Below are 25,067 nucleotides of genomic sequence, written 5' to 3'. Positions count from 1 at the left end.
GTACAGGACTGAGCGGCGGTCATATTTTGTACCGCTATGCGGTACACATCTAGTTTTACAAAACGTTGCTGGCATTAGCCACTGTCAGTTAACAAACACCTCCACCTCTGAGATTCTGTTTTTTGGGTTGTTCATGTTTCATGTTCGTATCCATTTCGAATTAATATGAATGAGAAGTTTCCGTTTTGTACCATTAAAATTGACAGTTATTGGGAGATTAATAGGCTACTGTATTCAGCGAGGATATACCAGAGCCCCTCTGGGATATAACATAGGCCTGTATTATGCATTGCAAATTCTAAACTGAACACTATTCCATAGTCCGACTGTCATAGTCGTTCTATGGTCGACTGTTCTATGGTCGACTATGACAGATGTCAGGCCTACATGTATTGACATTCCATTTATGTATTGACCGTAAAATGCGTGTTAAGCTAATGAAATTATTGTCACCATAGATATATAGGCCTATCTATGATTGTCACTTACTAGGCTACAAAAAATGGTGACTGCCGGTGACATTTGTAATGCCGGTCACATTTGTAATGTGGGTAACCTTATTAACGCACATCTCCGGCTCTGCTATTTTGCACTAATGTTAAATATTTTGCACTAACTACAAACATCATTAAACTCCAAAGTCACCTAGTCAGGTAAACCGTTTAAGTGAGTAGCTGAGCCAATCGGTTGTGCTAAGCTATTGGTTTTAATGTAGGCTACTGCAGCGCGCGTCAGCTATGCTCCCGCCTTGTCACTTCCTGCTCGCGCGAGTAATATAGATGCGCAAGACTCGCGGAATGTCAAATGGAACAATGTAACGGACCGGAGTGTGAGCCTTAACCGGGGGTTACTTATTAATCCATGTCCAGGCCATAGCCCTACTTAAGGGTTGGAAAACGGTAATTCAAGCCCAAGAAACAAGCGGCCATAATTTGGGAAGGTAATAATAAGTGGTTCGCATAGAGGAATTCTACCGTAGCCGTGCGGCATCTCCTCGAATTTCAGCAATTTCCTAAGGTAGGCTACTGGTTGACTTCATAGCTTAAGCCTACCTGCCAAAGCAAACATCATCAATCAGTCTTTTTTTGCATTTAATTTAGCAAATTGGTCTCTCCGCTGGTATTGCTCGTGCTCTTCCTTGAGCGTAATTTCAAAGCTGCATGTCAGCTTGTTTGAAAATTCAGATAAATGGGTGGCGAAAGCCATAATGTGATGTACTTTATGTCTGGCTCCGTGTTAGTAAACAAAACGCATTCGTTATTAGGTTCTTCTGATTGTATTGAATCATTTTACATTTTAACGGAAAGTAGTTGTAAATGACTCGTGTTAGGCTTCTGAATGTGGCATTACTTTGGTTATTGCATCAGTCTTATCAGAATTACTTACTCAGTATGCATTCGTTTTATTCGTTTTTAGAAATAACAGTTGTTTCGGGTTTTACTGAAGTAACCATCTGTAGAGCAAATTTACGTCGCTCACTGCTCAGTATATGATCTGACTACCAAGTAGGGGGATTGTTGTACTGTGGAGGTAATGAGCAAATTGACGCTGAAGCGTATCCTTTGCGGATGTCCTTACAATTATGTAGAAATCACTGCGGATGTTTCCCATTTCTGGGGGGGGGCGTATATATTTATAGTCATAGGAAGCTAGTAAGGTATAATGTGCAATTTATAGATCAGCCTGGCTAGAGCGCGCAATACAGTCAACAATCAGTCAGAAAAGACGTGGGCGAGTTTACAACTTTTTATGTACACCCAACATGACCCAAACGTTGTTTCCAGCATACACTAAGTGTGGTGTAAGCAGCAAGTGTTAGTGTTTTGACTGCAGTCTTCTCATAGGCCTAACTGCTGCGCGAGATTTAATGCTAATCTCTCTGGAAAGTCTTTAATAAGACCTTTCCAGTACATTGTCAGATCGCGTGGACTTAATTCCTTTTAAATGTATTTTGTAATTGCTCTTTGCAGGTGACTTGGAACAGCTCGACCATATCACACGCTGTAACTCTATACTGGACTCCTCCGGACCTTTAAATACACCTCCCAAAAACTTATTTACCACGTGGTGTAAAGTGAGAAGCTTCCAACCCGGGACAACTGACGAGGGCTGGTTTGAAAGAACAAGTGAAATCTTCTCGTGATAAGACGGAACGGGACATTAGGTGAACTGACACGAACGTACATTCAGTGTGTATCTTTAGAAGATCCTGACGGTTTCACAACCAGATGCCGTCGAAGTCAGCAGCAATCTAGTTTGCTTCTGGTTCGCTACGGACAAGTTTTCAGTTTTCGCATATGAAAATAATTAAGTGTTGTTTTACTCATTTGAACTAGATACAAGCGTGTTGAATGGGGTCTATCATTTGTATGCTACCTAAGTACAGGCAAGATCTCTCACGAGCCTGGAGCACGGGGATGCACCTGCCTTTCTTATCCGACCTCTAAGAGTGGTACGCCTCTCCGGATCTCACTGGGTCGTCAGTTTACACCATCTTTAATGGGATAAGTAAACTTCTGACAAATCAAACCCCAGCCCGAAAAGAGTTATCTGCTCTCGGACCGATTTTCTTTTCTCATTAGAATATCACCAACATTCCGCATGGTACTTTGGTCGAAAGAACAAGACAAACTGTCCGAAATGTCCACCGGTGCGATAGAGATGAAGAAGGAAGCGGTGGCACCGGCATATCACCACTCGAACGGGTCGGTGCACCCGGTCATCCTGTCGGAGAGCCCCCAGGATCCGCAGCAGGAGGCAGGGGAGTATGAGCTCACTGAGGTGACTTCTTTCACGGACCGGGGAGACCAGGAGAGCGACCGGTCCGAGATGGTGGTCATTGACTGTCGGGCTAACGCCAAGGGGCAGCGGGAGGAAGACGCGCTCCTGGAGAACGCCAGCCAAAGCAACGAGAGTGACGACACCAGTACGGACCAAAGCCCCGTGCCACCACCTCCGCTTAAAGAGACGTCCTTCTCCATTGGACTTCAGGTCGTCTTCCCATTCCTGCTGGCCGGGTTTGGAACAGTGGCGGCGGGCATGGTGTTGGACATGGTGCAGGTTAGTGTTAAAAGTATTTCCGTGCTAACAATGAATGAAATTACTCCTTGAGCGGTGTCAAAAGATATAGATAGCAGATGTGCCTCAATCTACCATCAGCTATCCACTCAATGGCCACAATATGTTCAATTATGTTTATTAAGAAGGCAGCATTTTCTCGATCTTTGCCATAGGCTGATAGTATGGACAGGTTTCCAGTATTGTCACGTGCATCTGGTGCTTGCATCACGTGAGCTGAGTTGGTGCTACTCTGAGTATGGTCTGACACTAGATGCCTGTCAAAGTGTTTACATAACACTTCATCCCAAAGATGCCTACAGCACGTGATGCAGGCCTTAAATTAATTTACACTATAGCTTGACCATTTGTGTCCTTTTACCCATCTACAGCTTAATATGCTAGTAGTGGATGGTCTTTTTAGGGGTTTTTTCTCAGGATAATTTTTATTCTTCCCATCCTCACAATTGCACATGTTGATTGTATTCACTGGAACCTGTCTATAACCCCAATGAACCCTTTCCACAGCCCAGTAATGATAAAGCTCACCTAGTGAACTGAAACACACTATCACTGTCCAGGGACGGAATCAAATGAAGGCATGGTGAGGGGCTGAAACTTAAGTCTGAGCCTTGGCTGTTTTGTAGGGAGCTTCTGGGAATGGTGCCATGCACTCACACCACACACAAACACACACACACACAGACACACTCACACACACACACACACACACACACACACACACACACACACACACACACACACAGGCGCGCACACACAAACACACACACTCACACAGACAGGACTATCTACCTCCATGCAAAAGTAAACTGGCCTGGACCCTGTAGTCTGGTCTGATCTGGTCTGGTTGTCTTGCTCGGTGACAAACAGCTGCGAGGGCTGTGGAGAGAGGTATTTTGGAAAGTTGTAATTACTGTCAGGCTCGCCTCTTTCCTGTTGACTATGCCGTCGTCTCTGTACAGTATGTGTGTGTTTGTGCAGTCTCCCCGTTTAAAAATAACGACCGCAGCCTGGGCGACAGGTCATATATTTTGTTAAGGTCAGTCTTCGATGAAGATAAAGTCCGAGGTGTCTGGTTGCTGGGAAACAGTGACATTTCAGGCTGGCAAACTGGCAAGTCCCTGATCTTCACTGTTACCAATTTGTTTTCATGAGACTGGAGAGAGTACTACTGTATGGTGGTGGAAGTACGCAACTTCTCTGTTTGTAATGTTCATCATCAGAACCCTTTCTCCTTAGTGAAGATCATAGTGTAAGCTGCTTTAGATTAGACAGCTCTAGGAACTATTGCACGCCCTTCTACAGTAATCTCCCTCATCCTTCCAATATGTCCCTCTGGAACTCTCCATCAGTTCTAGTGGAAGTGTGCATTGGCACTGAGAAGCATTCCAGATGACACTGGCCATTAGACCGTTTCTGTGAGGGTCAGCAAGATGGACCTAAGGGTTGTCCAGCTTTCTGGCCCTTTTTTTTCTCTGTCACTCTGTCTTTAACACTGTCTTTCACTCTCTCTCTCTCTCTCTCTCTCTCTCTCTCTCTCTCTCTTTCGTACTATATCTTGCTTACTATCTTGCTCTATGTATCTCTCTAAGTCACCTGTTCTATTCAGTGGCTCTTACTGAGTGATTTCAGTAATAAAGCCACATCGAAGTTCATTGGAAATTTCACTGGTTTCCATGTCTGTCACTTGTATTAATTTCTCCTAGCATTCACTATTGTGTTTCTTAAGTGTATAAAGTGCCTGTGTTAGGCTAGATGGATGTGCTGTTTCTGATTTAAGGAAAGGTAGTGTTGGGTGTGTTGTGTTTGTTTGTGTGTAAGTGCGTGCAGTTGACGTAAGACACATTCACATTCATAAAACCTAATACAAGTTATGCAGGTGAGGTGACGCAGGAATTTGCTTGCTTGAAAAGTTCAAAAGGCTCCACCCTGTCTCCTCACATGCTCTGCCTGGTGCATCTGCATCATAATCTCTGAAACTCAGCAGCTGTTGCCTTGCTGTCTGCATTCATATCTTGAGGCGTCTTATGGAGAGTAGAAGGTCAGACCTGTTTGTATGTCAGATGTTGGGGAAAAAAGTATTTCTTTTGCTGGCAGGAAAACAAAGGCCTGCCACTAAACTCGCTCCCCACTCCCACATACACACACATACACACCCCCCACAGGAAGCCATCTTGGGTTCACCACATCCAGGCTCCCTTTTACAGGAAACATGCGTGGGTCACTGCTGGGAAACCAGCTCCCAACTTGTTGGATTTGGAGACTACCAGTGAAGTGTTATTTCTTTTAGGCAAAGTCGTAGTTCCTGTATGTGGAAATGAAACAGTGAGCTATAACTTTGCTAACTTTGCGTTGTGTGCGTCTGTGCATGGTCAAGATGTAAAACTGATTTATTAAAGCAAAACTACTTAATCAAATAGACGTGAATCACAAAAAGACTCTGTAATGTTGTTGTTTTTGTCTTTCCGACATGCCTTGTGGTCTTAGGATGCCGTGAGTTCACAGTGATCATCAGGGCGTCATGCCTGACAGTGAAAGTCTACTACAGTAAAGGGGAATGGTTGGGGAGAAGGGGTGTCCTCCCCCATTTGGTTATGACCATATAAGATGTGCCTCAGGGACACGGGGGAGGGGAGGGGGGTGCAGAGTGTACCAGCATTACACAACTGTGCAACCAGAGACCCCCCATCTGCATGCCAGACCCGGGGCTGCAAAGAGGTGGGTTCGGGGAACTGAGGAGTTGGAGGCATTGGCTAAATGAAGGCACAGCTCCATGGAAACGACATCATATATCTGCACGGAAGGGGTGTGTGTATGTGTGTGAGTGTTGTGGTGGCGGGGTGGGTGTTCAATGTGCAGGAGTTGCTTTAGACTTGGATTGTGACAGGGGGGTTGCTTTAGACCCTGGAAACTAAAGACTTTGTGGACAAGTGCCAAGCTGGACGACTGCCCAGTGCATTTTGGTTGGTAGCCACTGTCCTGGAAAAAAAAAAGTTTTTGAAACATGAAAGGCTAAAGAATGCTGTTGAAACACGCTACCACCGGAGTCAACCCTATCCAGAACCCCTCACTCACATCTCTTGCTAGCACTGCCTGTTTTAGGGAGAGTTTCTTTGGTATATTTGTCTCTGAGGTGAGACTATCCCCTACTCCCCATTAAATATATAGCTTCGACTGGCCAGCATTGATTTACACAGGCCGGTGTCAACACTGGAACTGCGGTGCAGCATTGGCACCAGCTTTGAAGATAAGCACTTTTTACTCTATATCAGTTTATCCCCTTTCTCTCTCTCCCCCTCTCTTTCTTTCTTTCTTTCTCCTTTCCCCCTTTCTCTCCCTCCATGACCCTAATGGGAAAAATGTACAATCATTATTCTAGCTATCACTGTGCAGTCATAAGCTTTTATTTTTTGACAGTAGGCTCAAAATGAATGCTTGACCAGTTGCTGTGACTGACCATTTTGTAGCACTGCCAGACACAGTGTAATGAGTCTGTTTTTTTGTAGCCAAAGCAAAGGTGTTGTTAGTCCCTCAACCCCCGGCTAAAGCGCCTCACGTCTGGCTTTGCTCAAGTTAATATATTTCGTCATTAAGGTCTTCATTAAGCAGGTCATTAAGAAATGATTTCCAATATTATTCCACCAGCCTGGCTGGCTGGACCTTGCCTAATGTGACTCACTCTCGTGGATGGAGAAAGAGGTCAGTGATGTCGTTAGGCACAGGACGTTTAAGACTCTCCGCTCAGCAGAGGCTTTTAAGAACATCGGCCCCAGCTGAGGTCGGCTCCGGTTACAGCGCCTGAGTCGATATGGAGAGGCAGAAACTGCTGAAGGTCAGAGTCCTGCTGCATCCTCAATGGTGCCTCCATCTATCAGGGGAGAACAAAGACAACACTGATTCCCTGAGCCTATTCTCATCTAACTCCAGATAGCCCAGTGTGAAGTGAACTGAAGTGTTGAGTAGGCTAACCGTTGTCCATGGTCTCTCTCCCTCTCTCTCTCTCCCTCCAACCCCACACCCTGACCCCCAGCATTGGACGGTGTTCACTGAGGTGAGTGAGGTCTTCATCCTGGTGCCGGCACTCCTCGGGCTGAAAGGCAACCTTGAGATGACCCTCGCCTCCAGGCTGTCCACTGCGGTGAGTAAACATGTCGTGCTGCAGGAGGCTGTTGGGTGACCAGTGCTCCTTCATGAAAACCACAACAGTGACAAACAAACACTAAAAAGAAAACAAACATATGCATTTCCCTGTGGCAGTAAGTTGCTTTACATAAGTACATGTGATGTAAATATGCCAGCTAACCACAAGGACGGTTTAGTGTCTCTACTAGCCTTGGTCAAGAATCGTTTACCCTCCCACACTACGAATAACACCCAAAGCATTCCACGAACAAGCCTTTTGAAATTGTTTGACATGATAGTTCACTAATCTTCTATGTGAGTTCTTTATCTTCTATGTGACTTCTTACCTGATAATCATTGTTCTAAACTAGATTAGTTGCTTTAGTAAATTACTGAACTGCTTCTCCTAAATTCGTCATGAGCTTTATGTCACGGCACACTGATCATTGGCCTAGCATTAATTCATAGTTGCACATACGTTTTTAGAGATCCATTGATTTAAGATCAAATTGTGATGGCTTAAAATACCGAAGAATGTTAAACAATGAGATTGGCTATTTATTACTTATTTTCCACAGCCAGAACCTCCTGTCTGCCATCCCTTGTAAATCAACCCTGACTTGGGGGCTACGTTTTTTTTTCAGATTGTAGCTTATTATCAGCAGATTAGGACCACGGGAAGGTCCAAGTGCTCTCATTATGAGCAAAGCTGGTCCACCGCTGTGTGGGGATTGAGTTCACATGACAACGTTTTGACAAGTTTTTTTCCCTCTGCGTCTGCTCTGTTTCCTCACAGAAACGATCCTGTACTCAGATGTTTGTCTGTCCTCCATTTCTTTCACTCACTTTTCTCTTTTGATCATAAAAAAACACTTGTGGTCTGGTGTGTTTACTTTTTTGTACAGTACTTATAGTTGTGGGAATGCTTGAATAGCAGCATTCATTTTGGGGTGCTTTCATCTTTACCATTTGGAAGTTAAAGTACAATGAGGTGCCTCAACCACACACTATTATGTAGGAATATTGCAATACCACTAAGTTCACTGTAGACAGAAAACAATTCACAGCATTTCCCCCCCTCACAAAGACATTCCCATTATAGACTATCTCAAACCTGGATTATATGTTTAGAGTGTGGGAGACACCACTAGGTGCAGCAGCAAGCCATGCAATGCAAACATCAGGGTTCATTTAGGGCGTCTGGGTGATTTTGAAACTCATTCTGCCTTGACCTTCACACAGTGCATACATTGATATGCACGCTGCAAATCTATGTAGTAAATTTCTCGAAGAAAGCTTAAAAGAATGGCTCTGGCATCTGCCATTATTAGCATGTCTTTAGGATCCTGCTGTACTCTGCATGCCCCACATGGCCAAGCTCTGTGTCTGAGTGCCATGCCTTATTAATGAGGCCGACCAGAGCGCTGGGCCCTTATGATAATGCTGTCATGCTTGGCGAATCGACTTCCAATAAGTCAGAGGTTGTGTGGTCGGTCTGCTCCACTTCAGTCTTCTCCACTCTCTGAAGTACTTTTATCTGACATGCAGTCATGCTGCCCCAGAGAGAGAGAGAGACCTCGCTACAGGCAAGGCCAACTGTGGCAGCCACAGGAGATGAAAGAACGTGACCTAGAGAGAGAGAGAGAATGCTGGACCAGCCTTATCAGTGTGGGTTTGCGTAATCACCACTCTACCACCACTCACCCCCAGCACCAGCGGACCCTCCCCTCGCTCTTGTGTGTGCAATGGTGTCACACAAACGTTTCTCTTATCTCCAGCGCCTGTCCTCTCCATGTGAGCCAGGGGCAGGCCGACTCGGTCCTCATGACTGCTCTGCTGCTCTCTGTGCTGCCGTCACTGCTGCTTTTGAAACAGTGCACTCCACCTCCCTGTAATCTGAGTAACCGTCGGCCCTGGTGGAGCGTGCTGACTCCAGACCAGCCGGTAAATTGAGCGCTGCATCTGTTGCCACACTCGCTGCCAGCAAGGGAACAGCCGCCATGACTGGCCTGTCAGAGTCAGTGCAGAGGCCAGCAGGCTGCTGGCACCTACCTAAAACAAAGCTCACTCCCACACACAAACACACACACAAACACACACACACACACACACACACACACACACACATACAAACACTACACATGCACTTTACCACACACAATGTCACACTTGCACACACACACTCACACACAGTTCCCCTTGCTTGTCCCTGCATTGGCAAGCATGTTTGTGCTGTAGTGCTGCCATTCATGAACTGCAAGTGATCCAAATCTTTTTTTCCCTACTGAAGGACAAAGATACTGCAGACCATTGCAACTATTCCCAGCTCACCTTCAGGCTTGGGACGTTGCCATTTTAAAAACTGCATAAACAAATTCACCAGTGCAGTAAGTATTTGGGGATTCACACAAATTTAGCATCCATTTTTACGGTCTCATAATGAAGCTAGGAGTTTAAGGACTCCTAGCTAAACCTTGTGTCCTTGGCAGTGTTAGTGTTGTCACTAGCAGTCCACAGTTTGTGCAGCAGAGGCAGAGGCTGTTGTAATGGCGGGGCGAGTCTCAGGGCACAGAGTCTCGCGGCAGTAGAGGCAGCAGCTCAGTGCGGTCTGGCGCAGTGTCAGCTTGGGGCCTCAGATGTATTCTCCCGGCGTACCGCAGCGATTGTGCTCCCTTCGCCATTCACACCAGCAGTGGTCTGTGCTGTGGCGATTGTACTGCCTCTCCCATTCGCACCAGCAGTGGTCTGTACCATGGCGATTGTACTGCCTCTTCCATTCACACCAGCAGTGGTCTGTTTCCACCCACGCGCCCCCCTCTGCACTGTAGCTCCACTCACTCAGTGCCTCAGCCACACACATAAATATACTCACCCACATCCACAAGACCTCCCCTTCTCTTTGGTCGATATGCTCTTTCTGTCTCTCTCTCTTTCTTTGTCTGTCCTTCTCTCGTTCTCTCTCTCTCTCTCTCTCTCTCTCTCTCTCTCTCTCTCTCTCTCACTATCTCAATCTCAATCTTACAAACACTCACCCCCACACACACACATTTTGAGTCATCATGTTGAAATTTGATTTTAGAAAGTCAAAAATAGGTGACTAAAAAAAAAAAAAGCAATACAGGCCCAACTGCATGACAAACTGTGGTCCAGGCCTTCTCCATTCGACTGGGCATGCATGGGGTTGCTTTGGGATGGTACTGTTCAGGTATGCTGCCCTGTACCCTCCCCACCCAAGCCCACCCAACCCCCAGCCGGCACAGAGGGCTCCTCTGTCAGGCCCAAGCCTCTCCACTCGACTGCAGCATCTGTTCTGAGAGATGAGATGAGTGCTGTGGCAAGGGCAGGGGGGACATGTGTGTCCACTGGATCAAACGCGCCTTTGTTCCACGCACTGCAGGGTTTTGTTCCGCCTGATCCTTGGGTCGAAAGGCGCCAGCAAAGCACTACATATTCAGATTGTGCCGCGAGAAGAAAAAAATGGTTAAAGAAAATTCAGATCATAAAGTGACCAAATGGGGCTCAATTAACTAAATAAACCATAAAGCCAGGAAAAGCAGCTGTATTAATATTCTGTGCACACTCCCTACTAAAAGAACCGAGATGATTCACAAGGGAGCCTATAATGGTTGGTCTTGTAAATACTCACTTCCTGTGCGTATGTGTCTCTCCAGGCTAATATTGGGCAGATGGATACAGCTCAGGACAAGTGGAAGATGATCATGGGAAACCTGGCCCTCATTCAGGTACATTCTATTTCTATTTCAACGATCTAGTGAGGTTGTTGAGGTCAGTGCCGTAAAAATGCCACGTGTTTGTATGTTTCTGGCTCAGGTTTTAACTGTATATTTACATTAGATTTACCGGTAATTGTATAATGATGTTATGTAAGCTTAGGTTTTAACTGTATTCAATTTACAAACCACGAAGAGGTCCTTTCTCTGACTAATCTGACCTGCCCTCGGTCACAGACTTTGGACTGTGGGTGGATGGAGGTTTTTGAGGAATGCAGGAGTGATCAGTAATCAGTAATCATGCTTTTGTCTGTTCCATAGTGTCAGTTTCAGCTCATTGTCATTAAGGAGAATATAACCATAGCATATGCCATTTGTTACAGTTAGACACAAACAAATGTAGTCAAATTTACTGATATTATTTAATGCATGAGGACATTTTTATTTATTTCTGTGCCAGAACAGCACAGTAGGACTGAATGGCACACATTGGTCAGAGCATCTAAAAGCCTCTAAAAACCTCTGAATGCCACACCACATAAGGTCCATAAGTTTCTGTGGACAGGTCAGTGAGTTTTGTTTGTTTGTTTGCCCTCGCAGGTCCAGGCCACTGTTGTGGGCTTCCTGGCCTCCATCGCGGCCGTGATCTTTGGCTGGATCCCAGAGGGTCAGTTCAAGATGGGCCACGCTGTGCTCCTGTGCGCCAGCAGCGTTGCCACGGCCTTCATCGCCTCTCTGCTGCTAGGTGAGCGGTCGCGCCAATACAACTGCTGAACGTACTCCCAGCACATACCCATAGAAAGCAAAGCCATCACCCAACACTCGACAAACTAAGATGTGTGCTCTTGGCAAAGCTGCCCTGTTATCGATGGGGTTCCATACATACGTGTACACTCCACATTCTCTCTCTTTGAACATGCACGCACACACACACACACACACATATGTATTTATAATCCAACTATCTCTATATATAAGCTTAGGTAATCAGTCTCATGATGTATAGTCACACCTCTAGTTATACTTAGTACAGGGCCCTTCATATCCCCTCCCATCTGTCCACAGGCCTGATTATGATTGGCGTGATCATCGGCTCCAGGAAGGTGGGCATCAACCCGGACAACGTGGCCACACCCATCGCTGCCAGCCTGGGTGACCTCATCACACTGGCACTGCTGGCAGGCATCAGCACAGGGCTGTACAAGGAGCTAGGTAAACACTACTGCGTGGCTCTGTTATGCATGTTATTACGGTACTATTTTAGCCATTAATTATTAACCGTCCATCAGTGTACCTTCCTGTTGTTAACACCAGTGAGTAATGCTAGGCTAAGCCTGTTTGTACCCATGTTGCACTGATGATTACACTGTTTTTGGATATTAGCTGTTGTCTTATTTATGACTCATGTTGTCAGCTGTCAGAATACTGAAAGCCATTAATGTTTTGTTTTATTTTTTATCAGCAGTAAGGCAGTGAGTGATCGTTTATGCCAAGAGTGTTATCAGCCTAGACAGATGGAGGGAAAAAGACACATGTGATGTGTCTTCAAACCTGATGTGTCCTTATGCTCACAGCTAAAGCGGCAGCAGCTTTGTTTTGGATGCACTTTCAGGACGCACAGTGGTGGTGTTGATACCCATAGGCTCTCCCTGCAGCTTCTGATTACAGTAGTCTGCGTATATTAAGCGTCTGCTCGTCCCAGATGCCTCAGTAGCCATCTGGCTGCCTCCCACCACACTGCAGCATCTCACCATGGTAATAAACCAGCCCAAGTATACAGTACAGCCAGGGAGTTTGTGGCTGTCAAATCAAGGCATAAATCTTTCTGTATTGTGAATCCCCTGATGTCGTAGAGGGCCATGTCTGGGGATGAGTGTAGCCACTCTGTCTGTGTGGCACTAAGTAACAGACTAAACCCAGACGAGACCGGTTATGATTAAGATGTTTACACTTGATATATGTGTGGCGCCGTAATTTTGTTTGTTCCTTAGCGTGGGAGTCAGTACCAGACACTGGTGAGACAATCCCCCATGTGGCGTACTGCAGTGGTCCACAGACCATGCCCTGCAAGGGGCTATTGTTAGCTGAGTGGTTGAGCGCCTAGCAACCACACCTTGGTTTGCTGGGGCAGGTCCATTCGCATCACTGGCACACGGCAGTGAGTCTCTCCACATGGGAATGTTTATGGCAAGAATAACGACCCCCCCCCTATCAAACTCACATTCCGTGGGCAAATGTAGGCATTTTTGGTGTTTATGTGTTTACTAGAGGTTAACCCCAGAAAAATCTCCCAGCATTCCCTCGCGACTGTTTGAGATGGTTGCAGCCTGGTTGTGGGAAGCGTAGAGGAGTATTACACACTTCCGTCTGCCTCTGTCACAGCCGTGGTTTTGAAACCAAATGTGTTGTGATGCTTTAGTGACCTACTGACCTCGAATCCCAGTCCCCCTTCACCCACTGAGATTTCTGTCTCTGTGTACTGTCCTGCCTTCTCTCACACCATGGTTTCCTCTCGTGTCTCCCTCTCTGCAGACTCTAACGACTATGCCAACCCGTTGGTGTGTGCCTTCTTTGTGGCTCTCACTCCCATCTGGGTGCTGATCGCCCGCCGGATCCCATCAACCAAAGAGGTGCTGTACTCGGGCTGGGAGCCTGTCATCATCGCCATGGCCATCAGCAGGTGGGCAGCAGCAACACATGGCCCTCCTTGTCTATCAATGCTTTTTGTTGCAGTATTCTCAGTGTTACATTTACATTTAAATTTACATTTGGAAGACACTTTTTACACAATTATCAATTATTATTAGATAGATAGATAGATCGGTAGATAGATAGATACTTTATTAATCCCAAAATACATTTTGTTTATAGTTTTTTAAAGGCATGATCTACATGCCACTCTTTTTTTGGAATTGCTTCACAACCATAACACATGGTCCAGTGTTGACACCTGTCCTGTCCTGTCTGTTTGTCCTGCAGTGTTGGGGGGCTCATCCTGGATAAAACAGTTTCCAACCCAAACTTTGCTGGCATGGCCGTCTTCACCCCCGTCATCAATGGTGAGAGAGGAATCTCTCTAACTTAAATCTGCCTTCTCAAGGAACACTTGTTGAATTTGCTAAATATGGCAAATCAAAACATGGACCATTTGAGTTACAGTATGAACAATGCTATAGTATAGTGTCAATACCATCACTACTCTCCCAAGACATTAGTGTCTTTGTTACAAACATGTTTAGGTAGCATACTGATCTTTTTGTTGCTGTCTCTCACTCTGTCTCTCTCACACACTCACTCTTTCTCTTTGTCTCTCACTCTCTCTCTCTTTGTCTCTCTCTTTCTCTCTCTCTCTCTCTCTCTCTCTCTCTCTCTATCTTGATGGCAGGTGTGGGAGGTAACCTGGTGGCTGTTCAGGCCAGCCGGATCTCCACCTACCTGCACATGAATGGGCTGCCTATGGGAGAGCCTAACCCTACGCCAAACAAATGCCCCACACCCTGCACTACTTACTTTGGTTCAGGTGAGTCACCACACATACCACACATACAGCCATTATCAATGATCAGACCAGATTTGTCTTGAAAAAGAACATGACAATTACAAGGGATTATCCTGTTTGTTACAATGCAATGCCATTATGTAGTTGTAAAGGTGAAAAGCATGGGATAGTCTGACATTTTGGCAACAAAACCTTATCAGACATTTGGTCCTGAGGACATGCAACCTTGTGATATGAATCTGTATTAATCAAGAATATGTCTTATCCTCCAAATGAATGATATCATTCCATGTTCTCTGTCTCTGTCTCAGGTGTGAACTCTCGGTCAGCCCGAGTGCTCTTCCTGTTAGTGGCCCCGGGTCACCTTGTCTTCCTTTACACCATCAACACCATGCAGGGTGGACACACCACCCTCACCCCCATATTTATTTGTTTCTATCTGGCCGCAGCTCTCCTGCAGGTAAGACCTCACCTGAGTCACACACCAAGATGCCTCTGTGCTTAGTTTCTGTACCTCAAATTCTACTCTGATATTCTAACAATAGAAAATTAATGTTAATAAATTATAGAAAATGTTAATAAAAAAGCCTCTACAGCGAATGCATCTTCAAAAGAGTTCTTAAAGGATTTTTTCTCAAAATTCTCCCTCAGGTGTCGATCCTGCTTTATCTGGCAAACTGGATGGTGCAGTGGATGTGGGGGCGGGGGATGGACCCTGATAACTTCTCCATTCCATACCTGACGGCACTGGGCGACCTGCTGGGAACCGGCCTCCTGGCCCTCTGCTTCCACATCTTGTGGCTGATCGGGGACCGAGACACTGACGTGGGCGACTGAAAGGCTCTGAAGCCTTTACACGTGTGCCCACCTCTCCTCCCCACCACAGTGCCAGTCAAAAAAAAACAACCCTTCACTACAAGAAAAAAAATACATGCTACACATGTTGATACTCTTATAAATTGTTGTTGATGACTTGGAGGTTCCTCATTATTTTTCAATGGGGACCCCTCCTCCCCTTTGGCCTACAGGTCGTTAATGTAAAATATATGATCAAGTTGCACTTAAAGTTTTAGCAAATATATTTAAAAAGCAAAAAAACGCAAACTTAGAATGCAAATCACCAAGTGCTCTATGTGTGCGGAAATGTACAGTAAATGAGTATTTAATACACTAAAAGAATGTTTATAAGAGAAGGAAGCGCAAGCTCCAGTTTTCCCACGGAACACTGTTAATACTCCCAACGGAACACTGTCAATACTCCCAAATGAAAGCAAAAAAAATTCTGGACCAGAATGAAGTGTAGTAGATAACCTCTCTTTTGCCAGAGGTATGTGTTTGTGTTCCTTTGTACATTTTAATCCCCCCACCCCATTTTGCCTCACCCGCCCCTCACTACGCCTGGTGTCTCTCTCAGGAGACGGGAGAGCATTGCACAGAGGCTACCACACACTGACCCCTGGTCACGAAGGTCACTCACTGTAAAGGTCAGAGAGCCTTGGCCCTCATGCGCATAATGTGTGACCATCCCAGTCCCAAACTCCCTCTCAGTCTTAAGGAACTCCCTTGTTCCCTCTTTAAATCCTGTTGGACCGGAGCTCGTGGTTTTCATGTTTATTTCATCGTTATTTTTCCATAACATTTGTGTGTTTACTGACCACAGTTAACGTAAATATTGGCATAGAACTGGGTGGCTCCTCCTTAACTATGCATGCACAAATACTGTCCTGTGACTGGTTAGATAGAGCTGATTGTGCTGACTAGTTGCAAGCCATGTGTGCTGTGCTATTGGCCGTTGTTTATGCGGTCTTCCCATACCGCTCATAGTTTTTTATATGGCTAGAAAATGGAATCAGAAGGACAGTGTGTTTTCTGACATGAGTGTAGAAATAAAGATGACTTGCACCCAATTTCTCCCTCTGTAACTCCTCCCACTTAGGATGAAAGCCTCATGAGCGATTTTCAAAATGGCCACCGACTGAGAATAGTTTATGGATAAAACTCCCTTTAATCGCCTAGTTTTAAAGGAAAAAAAAAAAAACTACCAGCAACACTAATGTACATTTGCTTTTATGACAACACTTAGTGGTGGACTTTTTTTCAAGAGGATTTCGGAGGTAGAAGCTGACTAAGATTTTGCTGGGACTGGCTATAAGGGCTACACATTAAGGTGTCTGTCTGTTCTCCAACACACCAAGGAAGACACCCTGCCAATGTGTCTCCTGGGCAGAGCTGTCTGACTGAAGACCACGGGATCATTTAAAAGATGTCCAAAATCTCCCCTCTAGGGTACTCAGGCTGCCACAATACCCACTGTAGTTAGACGCTCATGTAGAGCATGGCTCACACAGAACATTTAACAAAGCTACATGAAGGCATGGCTGAAATAAAAAACTTGGAATTTTTATTTAAAAAAAAAAAAAAAAAAAAAAAAAGCATGACGCGACTGGAATTGAATATATTTACCTCTGTACCAGACCCCCCTGGGGGAATTAAATCAATAATCAAACAACAACAAAAACAAACAAAAAAACTATAACTATGAAAACCCATAACACTCACCAATGCACTCTGTTGCAGCAGCTACTGATAACAACTCAGATGAATGCAATTAGTGTTTAGTTCCTTTAAAATGCAACTGACCACTAACCATTGTAACGGCTGGCATTGTACTAATATGAGCCTTTAAGTCTTATACAGCAGTCGTGGCAGTTTTTGCTGCTGTTTATGCATTTCTCCAGTCCATGGAGGCTCATCTGTTTTATGTAAACCTGTGGGGTCCACCTGATAATGCTGTGCAGGGCACATGAATTGCATTGATTGATGATTTTTTTAATTTTTTTGTTTTGTCCAAATACTTTCCCCGACGTGTAATGGTGGATGGCATAGCATTTCTTCAGAATTGCTTTTCAAAGACATTGTTTTTTCCCCCTTATGTCTTTTTCCTTTGCTGTCATCGGTTTCTTGAATTGTTTATTCTACGCTGGTCAGACGTCAGTGAGCGTATCACTGACTTGTGGCAAGCTGAGGTGAGACCACTGCTGTGCTAAACGTACTGTAATCCTGTGGCCACCAGAGGGCATTGTGGGAATCTCAAAAGGCACAGCCCAGAGGATGGCCACCAGGTGGCAAACACAGGAGTACGCGTGCCTCCACACATCCTGAGTCTGTGCTAGTCTCTTTTCCTCGGTGCAACTCACCTGTTGCCATGACACCACTGCCTGGCAGCGAACACTCACCTGTTGCCATGGCGCTGCTGTCTGGCTGTGAATAATTCTTCAGGGTGTGGGCCGCTTTGTTTTATTTATTTTTTAGATGTATACAAAGCGAAGTTGTATATAATATATATATTTATTCTATAAATAAGTTGTCTATTTTTCATTTTATTTTGTCTGTCTTTCAGCTCATGTTTGTTTTGTTTTGGGCCAGTAGACATACTTTGTTTGCCCCCTTTAAGAAAACATGGCAAACCTAACAAACATATCAGACATGTGGTGCCTAATATCTGACAGAAACCTCACATTTACAACTGTAGAACTATGCCTTAACAAAATCACCGGCAAGGTTTTAAACAAAAGGAAAAGTAGTTTTAAGAGCTTTTATCAATTTTTTTTTTTTTTTTTTTTTTTTTTTTTCTTTTTTTAATTCTGTGAATTGATTTTTATGTTGTAATGATTACATTTTACTCCTGGAAAGACACAACTGTGCAAAAAAAGAGACAAGACTGTTGTGTAACTGTCTGCATAGGGTGGTGGTGTGCTAGCATGTGGCTCTGAGCATGGGACAAGTGAGCAGTTACAGACTGAAGACACAAATCAAACCATGGCTACCTTCACTAGATCTTATAAAGGACAAAAAACAAGACACAATCCAACACAGATCTTAATGGCAATTTCTTTAAGTAAAAAAATCCCTATTTGGCATGGATTGTATGTCAAACAAACTCAAATCCACCCTTCACTTGTTAGCAGAAGGCTAAATATCAATACAGCTGTTACTCTCCTGTTGCCGTGTGCAGACAGATCACTAGTTCAAGGCTGTCTGGGGGTAAAGCTATCAATGTCAGATCATATGTATTGGGCCTGTGCTCTTGGTTTGAACTATAGGATAGGTTGAAGGCTCAACACAATGCCACCATATTACTGCTGTACCATCACCACTACCACCATCCTGTCTCTCTTCTGCTGTAATGGGGATTCAAACAGTGGTACTTGTAAATTTGCTGGAATAAAAAAATAAAAATAAAGAAAATCTATTATTTCGTACCAACCTGGTGTTAAAGTGTTTTCATGGGATAGTGTCATGTCTCATAAGAAGGGTCACCTCAAGTGAAAGAAATGTCCTTAATCAGAGGCCTTTGCATGTATTTGTGTGTATTGTGTGTGTGTGTGTTGTGTGTGTTGTTAGTTTTACCTGCCTCATCCAGGTATGTTGGTTCTCAATAGTCATCGTTCCTTTCATCACATTACCACATTGCACAGCCGTACATATCGGATTGGATAAGAGGCCTTTCTTACTGTCAGAGTGCAGTGGCAGACAGCACTTTACAAACACTAATCCCCTCAGCCACTGTCAGTAGAGGGTGATTCGGCACAGGTAGGACCTTGGCTCCTCCCTGAGGAGACGGTATGGAGCACAGGAGATAGGGACCTATCTGAGTAGCTCTGATTGAATGATTGACTGTAAATAAATAAAATAAATAAATGTGTGCCTGTAAATTGTTTTCTAAGTGTAGAACATAATAAAGCTTGGTTACACTTTACTTGAAAGTTTCGACAGAAGAGTGACATGACACTGTCATGAACGTGTCATAAACAAGTCATAAACATTTATGACATAAAGCTTCTGTTATTATGACCGCCGCGTAGCGAAGCGGAGGTCATATAGGTTTAGTCATATTTTTTTTTTTTTTTTTTTTTTTTTTTTCGCATGTCCAAATTTCCTTCAAGGATTCCCGGGACACTGTAAGACCGGGGTACAGGAAACTTGGTGGGCATGTAACCCCACATGGATAGCATGGAACCTCCTTTTTTCGTTTTGATCTGTAGCCCCCCCGCTGGACTGGACCCCCCGAAAGGAGGGTAGGGCAGACACAGTTTTCTGTGAATATCTCGAGAACCGTAGGGTTTAGGAGGACCATTTTCTTTTTTGTATGTTGATCTCAAAGAGCCATGTCAAAAGGCCCATTCCATTTCATGTATAGCGCCATCTAGTTAAACACAAAAAAGTAAAAATGAGGTGTTGTAATCGCAGGTATCTGTGACCTAACATAGTCAAAACTGCACGAAATTAGAAGTGTAGGATCATTATGACACCCTCTGAATGCACGCCAAGTTTCGTGGAATTCCGTTCATGGGGGGCCACACAATAAATTAATTTATGTTACTATACACCAACTGGCCTGTAGGTGGCCGGAGACAGTTTTCTGTGAATATTTCGAGAACCGTAGGGCCTCGGAGGTCCACCTTTTTTTTTGTATGTTGGTCTTAAGGGGGCATGTCAATCTATCCCATTACCACTTATTTCATGTATAGCGCCACCTAGTTAATAATTAAAAAAAAAAGCAAAACATTAGGTGTTTTCATCACAATATCTCTGGCTGACATGGTCAAAACTGCACGAAATTGAAAGTGTAGGATCATTATGACACCCTCCGAATGCATGCCAAATTTCGTGGACTTTCGTTCATGGGGGGCCTTACAATAAAATAATTTATGTGTACATTTAGTGACCGTACACCAACAAGGATTCCCGGGACACTGAAAGGCCGGGGTACACGAAACTTGCTGATCATGTAACCCCACATGGATAGCATGGAACCATCGCTATTCATTTTGATCTGTAGCCCCCCCCCCCCCCGGACTGGACCCCGAAAGGAGGGTAGGGCAGACACAGTTTTCTGTGAATATCTTGAGAACTGTAGGGCCTAGGATGACAATTTTTTTGCGTATGTTCAGTGCCGGCGCTCCGCACATAGACATAATATACATAGACGCCGCATCGACCGCTACTCCTTACTAGCGCTGACGAGATTTGGAGCCGCCATCTTGGACCGGTCATCCACTCCACTCAGTGTAATCTGTTTGGCCGGTGAGATGAGCTGTCAGCGCACTTAATTAATCATATCTCACTGAATACCGAACAGATTCTCACGCGTTTCTTTTTTTTGCTGCAAAGGTCATACATGTAGCTATGATACAGGACACATGATTTAGCGTATTTTTAATATTCATAGTGGGTTTAACAGTAATAGAATATTCTGATATATGATATAAAGTGACCTGACGTCCGATATTAAAACTGGGAACATAATCCATGTTTGACAGCATAGACAAAACTAGTTTGATACAAGTTTAATGAGTTAAATATAGTTCACAGTTGACAGAAAAGTTCCATCAACAGCATTATTCACAGTCCACAGAAAGGTTCCATAAACATTTAAGTGAGATCAGTGCCATTCAGACATCTGAGGGGTATTCCAAGTAGGCCTATGTGGTTTAGTGACAAACTTGGGTAAATTGACTCAGAATAAGTTGTAAACCCTCCCAGTAGAAAAGCTGTATGATACAGGAAACATGGTTGTGTGTATTTTAATATTCATAGTGGGCTTAACAGTAATAGAATATTCTGATATATGATATATTATAAAGTGATGACATCCAATATAAAAACTGGGAACATAACTAATCCACTTTTGACAGCATAGACAAAAACTGGTTTGATACAAGTTTTAATGAGTTAAATTTACAGAAAAAAATCCATTAACATTTTCAGTTCAGTGCCATCAAAATAAAGTGATGAACAGACATTGGTGTGGCATAAAGGAAATGGAGTAACTGGGTTCAATATCAACAGCATTTGTTAGACAAGTTCCATAAATATTGTAAAGTGCAAGTTTGTAGGTTTGTTTCTGATCCTTAAAAACAGACATTGGTTTGGCATAGTAAAGTGTAACAGTTCATCAATTCAAGACAAAAGGTGACTTGTCACTTGTACAGTGTCAATGGGTTCATCAACAGCATCTGTTATTTACAGTTCACAGAAAGGTTCCAGCCCCAGTGAAGAGATTAAATAAAAAAGGAATTAAGAAACATTTTAGAAACTGCTAAGATCAACCCGCTCATTGCAATCAGTAAAGAATCGGGGAGTGTCTTCACAGGCTCAGTGAGACAGAGTTACCGTCATGCAGTTGGTTCTATGATTTCGACAACTGGTGCATGTCATTTTGTATGTTCCCACCTTGCTAAAATTGCTTGGGTACACTTTGGCTGAGAACAAAAGTGCTTCAGACAGCAGGTGGGCAAATAAGATGGCATAGTAAACTGGGTAAACTCCATAAAAGAGGACTGAGTCAACCAGACGATGGGAAAAATGGGACACAGAGTGGCGAATGCAGGTGATGAAGGTGGAGCTCATAAATCAAACATTCAGTCACAGTGTAGCAGATGCCCTGCAGTACTGCAATGAAGAGCTGCACCTTCCTCAGTTCCAGGGGTGTGAGGAGACCGTTCAGTTCATTCACAGTCTTCTTGAACAAGGCAGTTGTTCTGGAGAGATACAAAATAATAAATAAATGAATGAAAAGGAATTTGAGAGGCATCTTATTCTTGTTAGGGTAAATGACATGTGAATAATACAGTGTTGGGCAAGCTACTTCGAAATTTTAGTGAGCTAAACTATCAGTTACTCTGCCATGAATAAAACACTACACAAAACTACCACCCAGTTAAATGTATTAGTAGCCTAACACAAACACGGCAGTAGGCTAGTTCACTACATAGGAAGCTACTTTAAATTGTGCTAATTTCACATGACAAGAACAGTGTAGCTTGTCTGGCTAAGCTACTTGATAAATAAAGAAGTTGAGCTATTGAAAAGTTACTTTATTCAGGAAATAGTGAGGCTACCACCAACACACTTAGGCTACAAGTAGCAGCTAGCGATTGCCCAATAGGCTAGTCTGTGCCACTTGTGTAAAATTAAGCCGCCAAATCTAGTATGATTTATTTCTACAATAGCCTTCTTGTGTCAGTTGTAATCTAAGTCAGTGTTATGGAATATGACTTATCAAGTCTCAGTTCATAGCGGGTGAACACCGAGTAAACATAGCCTAGCTAGATGGCTCACGATTTTCATACAGTAATATCAAAGATTGCTCCTTCTCAGCTCTCTGGTAATATTCTATTCACAAAATACAACCAATAGTACGGTTATGTTAAATCTTACTTGTGAAAAGTAAATCCCCCGAGTATGGTCCGCCGATTTGAGAAGGAACATGCTGCACAGTGCTGTCATCTTCTGTCTTCTGCTGCAACGCAACGAGGAGTATGACCGGTCCAAGATGGCGGCCGCATTTCTTGTTTCCAGCAGCCAATGCGGCGTCTATGTATATTATGTCCATGGCTCCGCACACGCACATCATGCACTGCGTGTAGGGCACCAAGTCCCGGGGGGGGGGGGGCCCAAAAAATCTGTGTCGAGAAAAATCACCACAATAGGCTACTAGTATTAATAACAAAGAAAATATGTCTAAAGCATGTTAATATGCAAAAGCAATACAAAAGTAATAGGCCTAGACCAAATTAGTCGAGAAAAAGGTGAATCTCCTGTGCAGCCCTCTCTCCAGTCTCCCTCTGGTGCCCCCCTACCCCACCTCCCAGTGGTCTGTTCGATTATTCCTCAATCCCAAATTTGGCAGACAGTAGACATCGCCTTGAAAAGGCACTAAGAGTCGGGGGCGGAAAAAAGGAAAAGAAGAGACAGCGGGATGATGCTCGCGCTTCACTTGCAGTTAAGACAATGTTTTAAATAAATAAAAAAAAAGTTTTGTAGCCCTTGCGTGTATGCATGTCTATGTTTATGCCAGGTAATACTACTACCGTCAATACACTTTGTAACGTAAGCTCCTACTAGCCATGTTCATGTTCAAGTGTTAGGCCTACATGGCAAATGATTTGATGCTGGCTAGCTAGTTATTTTACGTTGTGGATATGGATATGGATTATGGGTTATTGAATGCAATTCAACACTTTCCTTTAATGTTAGCAATCGGTGCATAAGACTAGCAATCCTTCCTCAGGTTGCTAGCTAGCAATGCTATTTCTGATTATGCTTAATCTGGGTTTGCTATTTCTTTGAGCCATCAGAGATATAATCAGGTAACGTTAGCCTATTAGCCTAGTTTGCTTTGCATTTCAGGACGCTTTTTTGGCGTTTGTTATTATGATCAAACGATCTAATTGTGTAGTGAAAAAGTAACGCTACTAGTGACACTTTCACAACGGTAATGAAATGATGATTGGGAACAACTCTTGGTAAAGTGAACTTTGGAAAAACCCTGCAACTGAACATGATATGATTTTGCCAAATTAGACAGCTTTAGATAAATTTACTAGTTGTTCTATGCGGTCATTTCCAAGAGGTTCATCAGCTGCTCTAACTAGACAAGGAAATAGTTAGGGTCTTCCAGGCTGACGGGAGATGGCGTTGGTCATCCCATCTCACGTGGACTACACTAATTAGTGGCAACCTGGCAATCCGGAGCAGATAGCTACTGACGCGACATCTGTTGGTGAAACTGCAATTAGAAAAAAAAACTAACTAAGAAATTCTGAATGGTTTTTATTCCTTTGGTGGTGGTTGGTTGGTGTGTGTGTGTGGGGGGGGCACCACCAAGCATTTGTGCATAGGGCACCCAAATGGCTAGCGCCGGCCCTGCGTATGTTTGCCTCCAGGGGTCATGTAAACCCAATCCAGATGCACACATGTGCATAAACAGATACACATGCACACACATACATTCACAGTAATCCTACGTATGACACATACTCACACAGTAGACATATATACGCATGCATGCACACACACAGGCACATAAACAGGCAAACACACAAGCACATGCACGTACACACACACCCACCCACACACACATAAACATGTACATGCACACATGCACACAATTCAAGAATTTCTCAGAATTATGAACAGGCAAGATGGGGGTGGGGTTGTATAAAATGTATATTACATGTGAAATCTATGAACTAATCATGTTTTGGTACTTGTTGTCTAGCAGATACCAGTGAGAATTGAGTGTGCATAATGCAATTCAGTGAGACAGTGAGAATCATATATGCCTTTCAGCGTGACTTATTTTTGTGGAAAACATGTGCTGGACTGGGCGGCGTCATATTTTGTACCGCTCTGCGGTACATCTAGTTAAGTGTCATTCGGTCACAAGTTAGGATTAGGGTTAGAGGTTAGGATTAGGGTTATGGTTCATGTGTTCATGACAGTGTCATGTCACTCTATATATATATATGCTTTTTTTTAATGTTCTGCATTATGACCAATTCCAATATGTGGTTTAATGTTCTGCATTTCTCATTAGTAGGTCACTTTGATACTAAAAGTATGATTCTATGTAATGACTGTATGATATCTGTACTGTCCCTGTGTATATCTCTGTGTGACTGTATTTAGAGATAAGCGGGAATATTATGACTTTGCAGTGTTTCACTGTTCTGCATGGCTGCGTCAGTAGCTATCTGCTCCGGATTGCCAGGTTGCCACTAATTAGTGTAGTCCACGTGAGATGGGATGACCAACGCCATCTCCCGTCAGCCTGGAAGACCCTAACTATT

The 25,067-nt window shown here is 43.9% G+C and overlaps 1 protein-coding gene across 4 annotated transcripts; it reads left to right on the top strand.

Moving 5' to 3' along the window:
* The first annotated feature begins 422 nt into the window (after positions 1 to 422).
* On the top strand, positions 423 to 18,696 carry slc41a1 (solute carrier family 41 member 1). Of its 4 annotated transcripts, XM_048254587.1 has the most exons (12): positions 423 to 1,017; positions 1,971 to 2,164; positions 2,382 to 3,060; positions 7,109 to 7,216; positions 10,872 to 10,943; positions 11,532 to 11,676; positions 11,997 to 12,143; positions 13,464 to 13,611; positions 13,911 to 13,990; positions 14,317 to 14,451; positions 14,742 to 14,890; positions 15,082 to 18,696. In XM_048254587.1, exons 3-12 carry the CDS (start codon positions 2,602 to 2,604, stop codon positions 15,265 to 15,267), a joined length of 1,629 nt encoding a protein of 542 aa, XP_048110544.1. In that variant the 5' UTR covers positions 423 to 1,017; positions 1,971 to 2,164; positions 2,382 to 2,601; the 3' UTR covers positions 15,268 to 18,696. The 4 variants fall into 4 exon arrangements, with proteins under 4 accessions (XP_048110544.1, XP_048110546.1, XP_048110545.1 ...); XM_048254589.1 differs by having other exon boundaries at positions 423 to 653; positions 1,971 to 3,060; XM_048254588.1 differs by having other exon boundaries at positions 423 to 666; positions 1,971 to 3,060.
* Positions 18,697 to 25,067: the final 6,371 nt, after the last annotated feature.

The sequence above is a fragment of the Alosa alosa genome, chromosome 10, assembly GCF_017589495.1.
Source record: "Alosa alosa isolate M-15738 ecotype Scorff River chromosome 10, AALO_Geno_1.1, whole genome shotgun sequence".
Classification (NCBI taxonomy): domain Eukaryota; kingdom Metazoa; phylum Chordata; class Actinopteri; order Clupeiformes; family Clupeidae; genus Alosa; species Alosa alosa.
The sequence above is the reverse complement of the archived record's forward strand: the minus strand, read 5'-3'. Positions and strand labels throughout refer to the sequence as shown.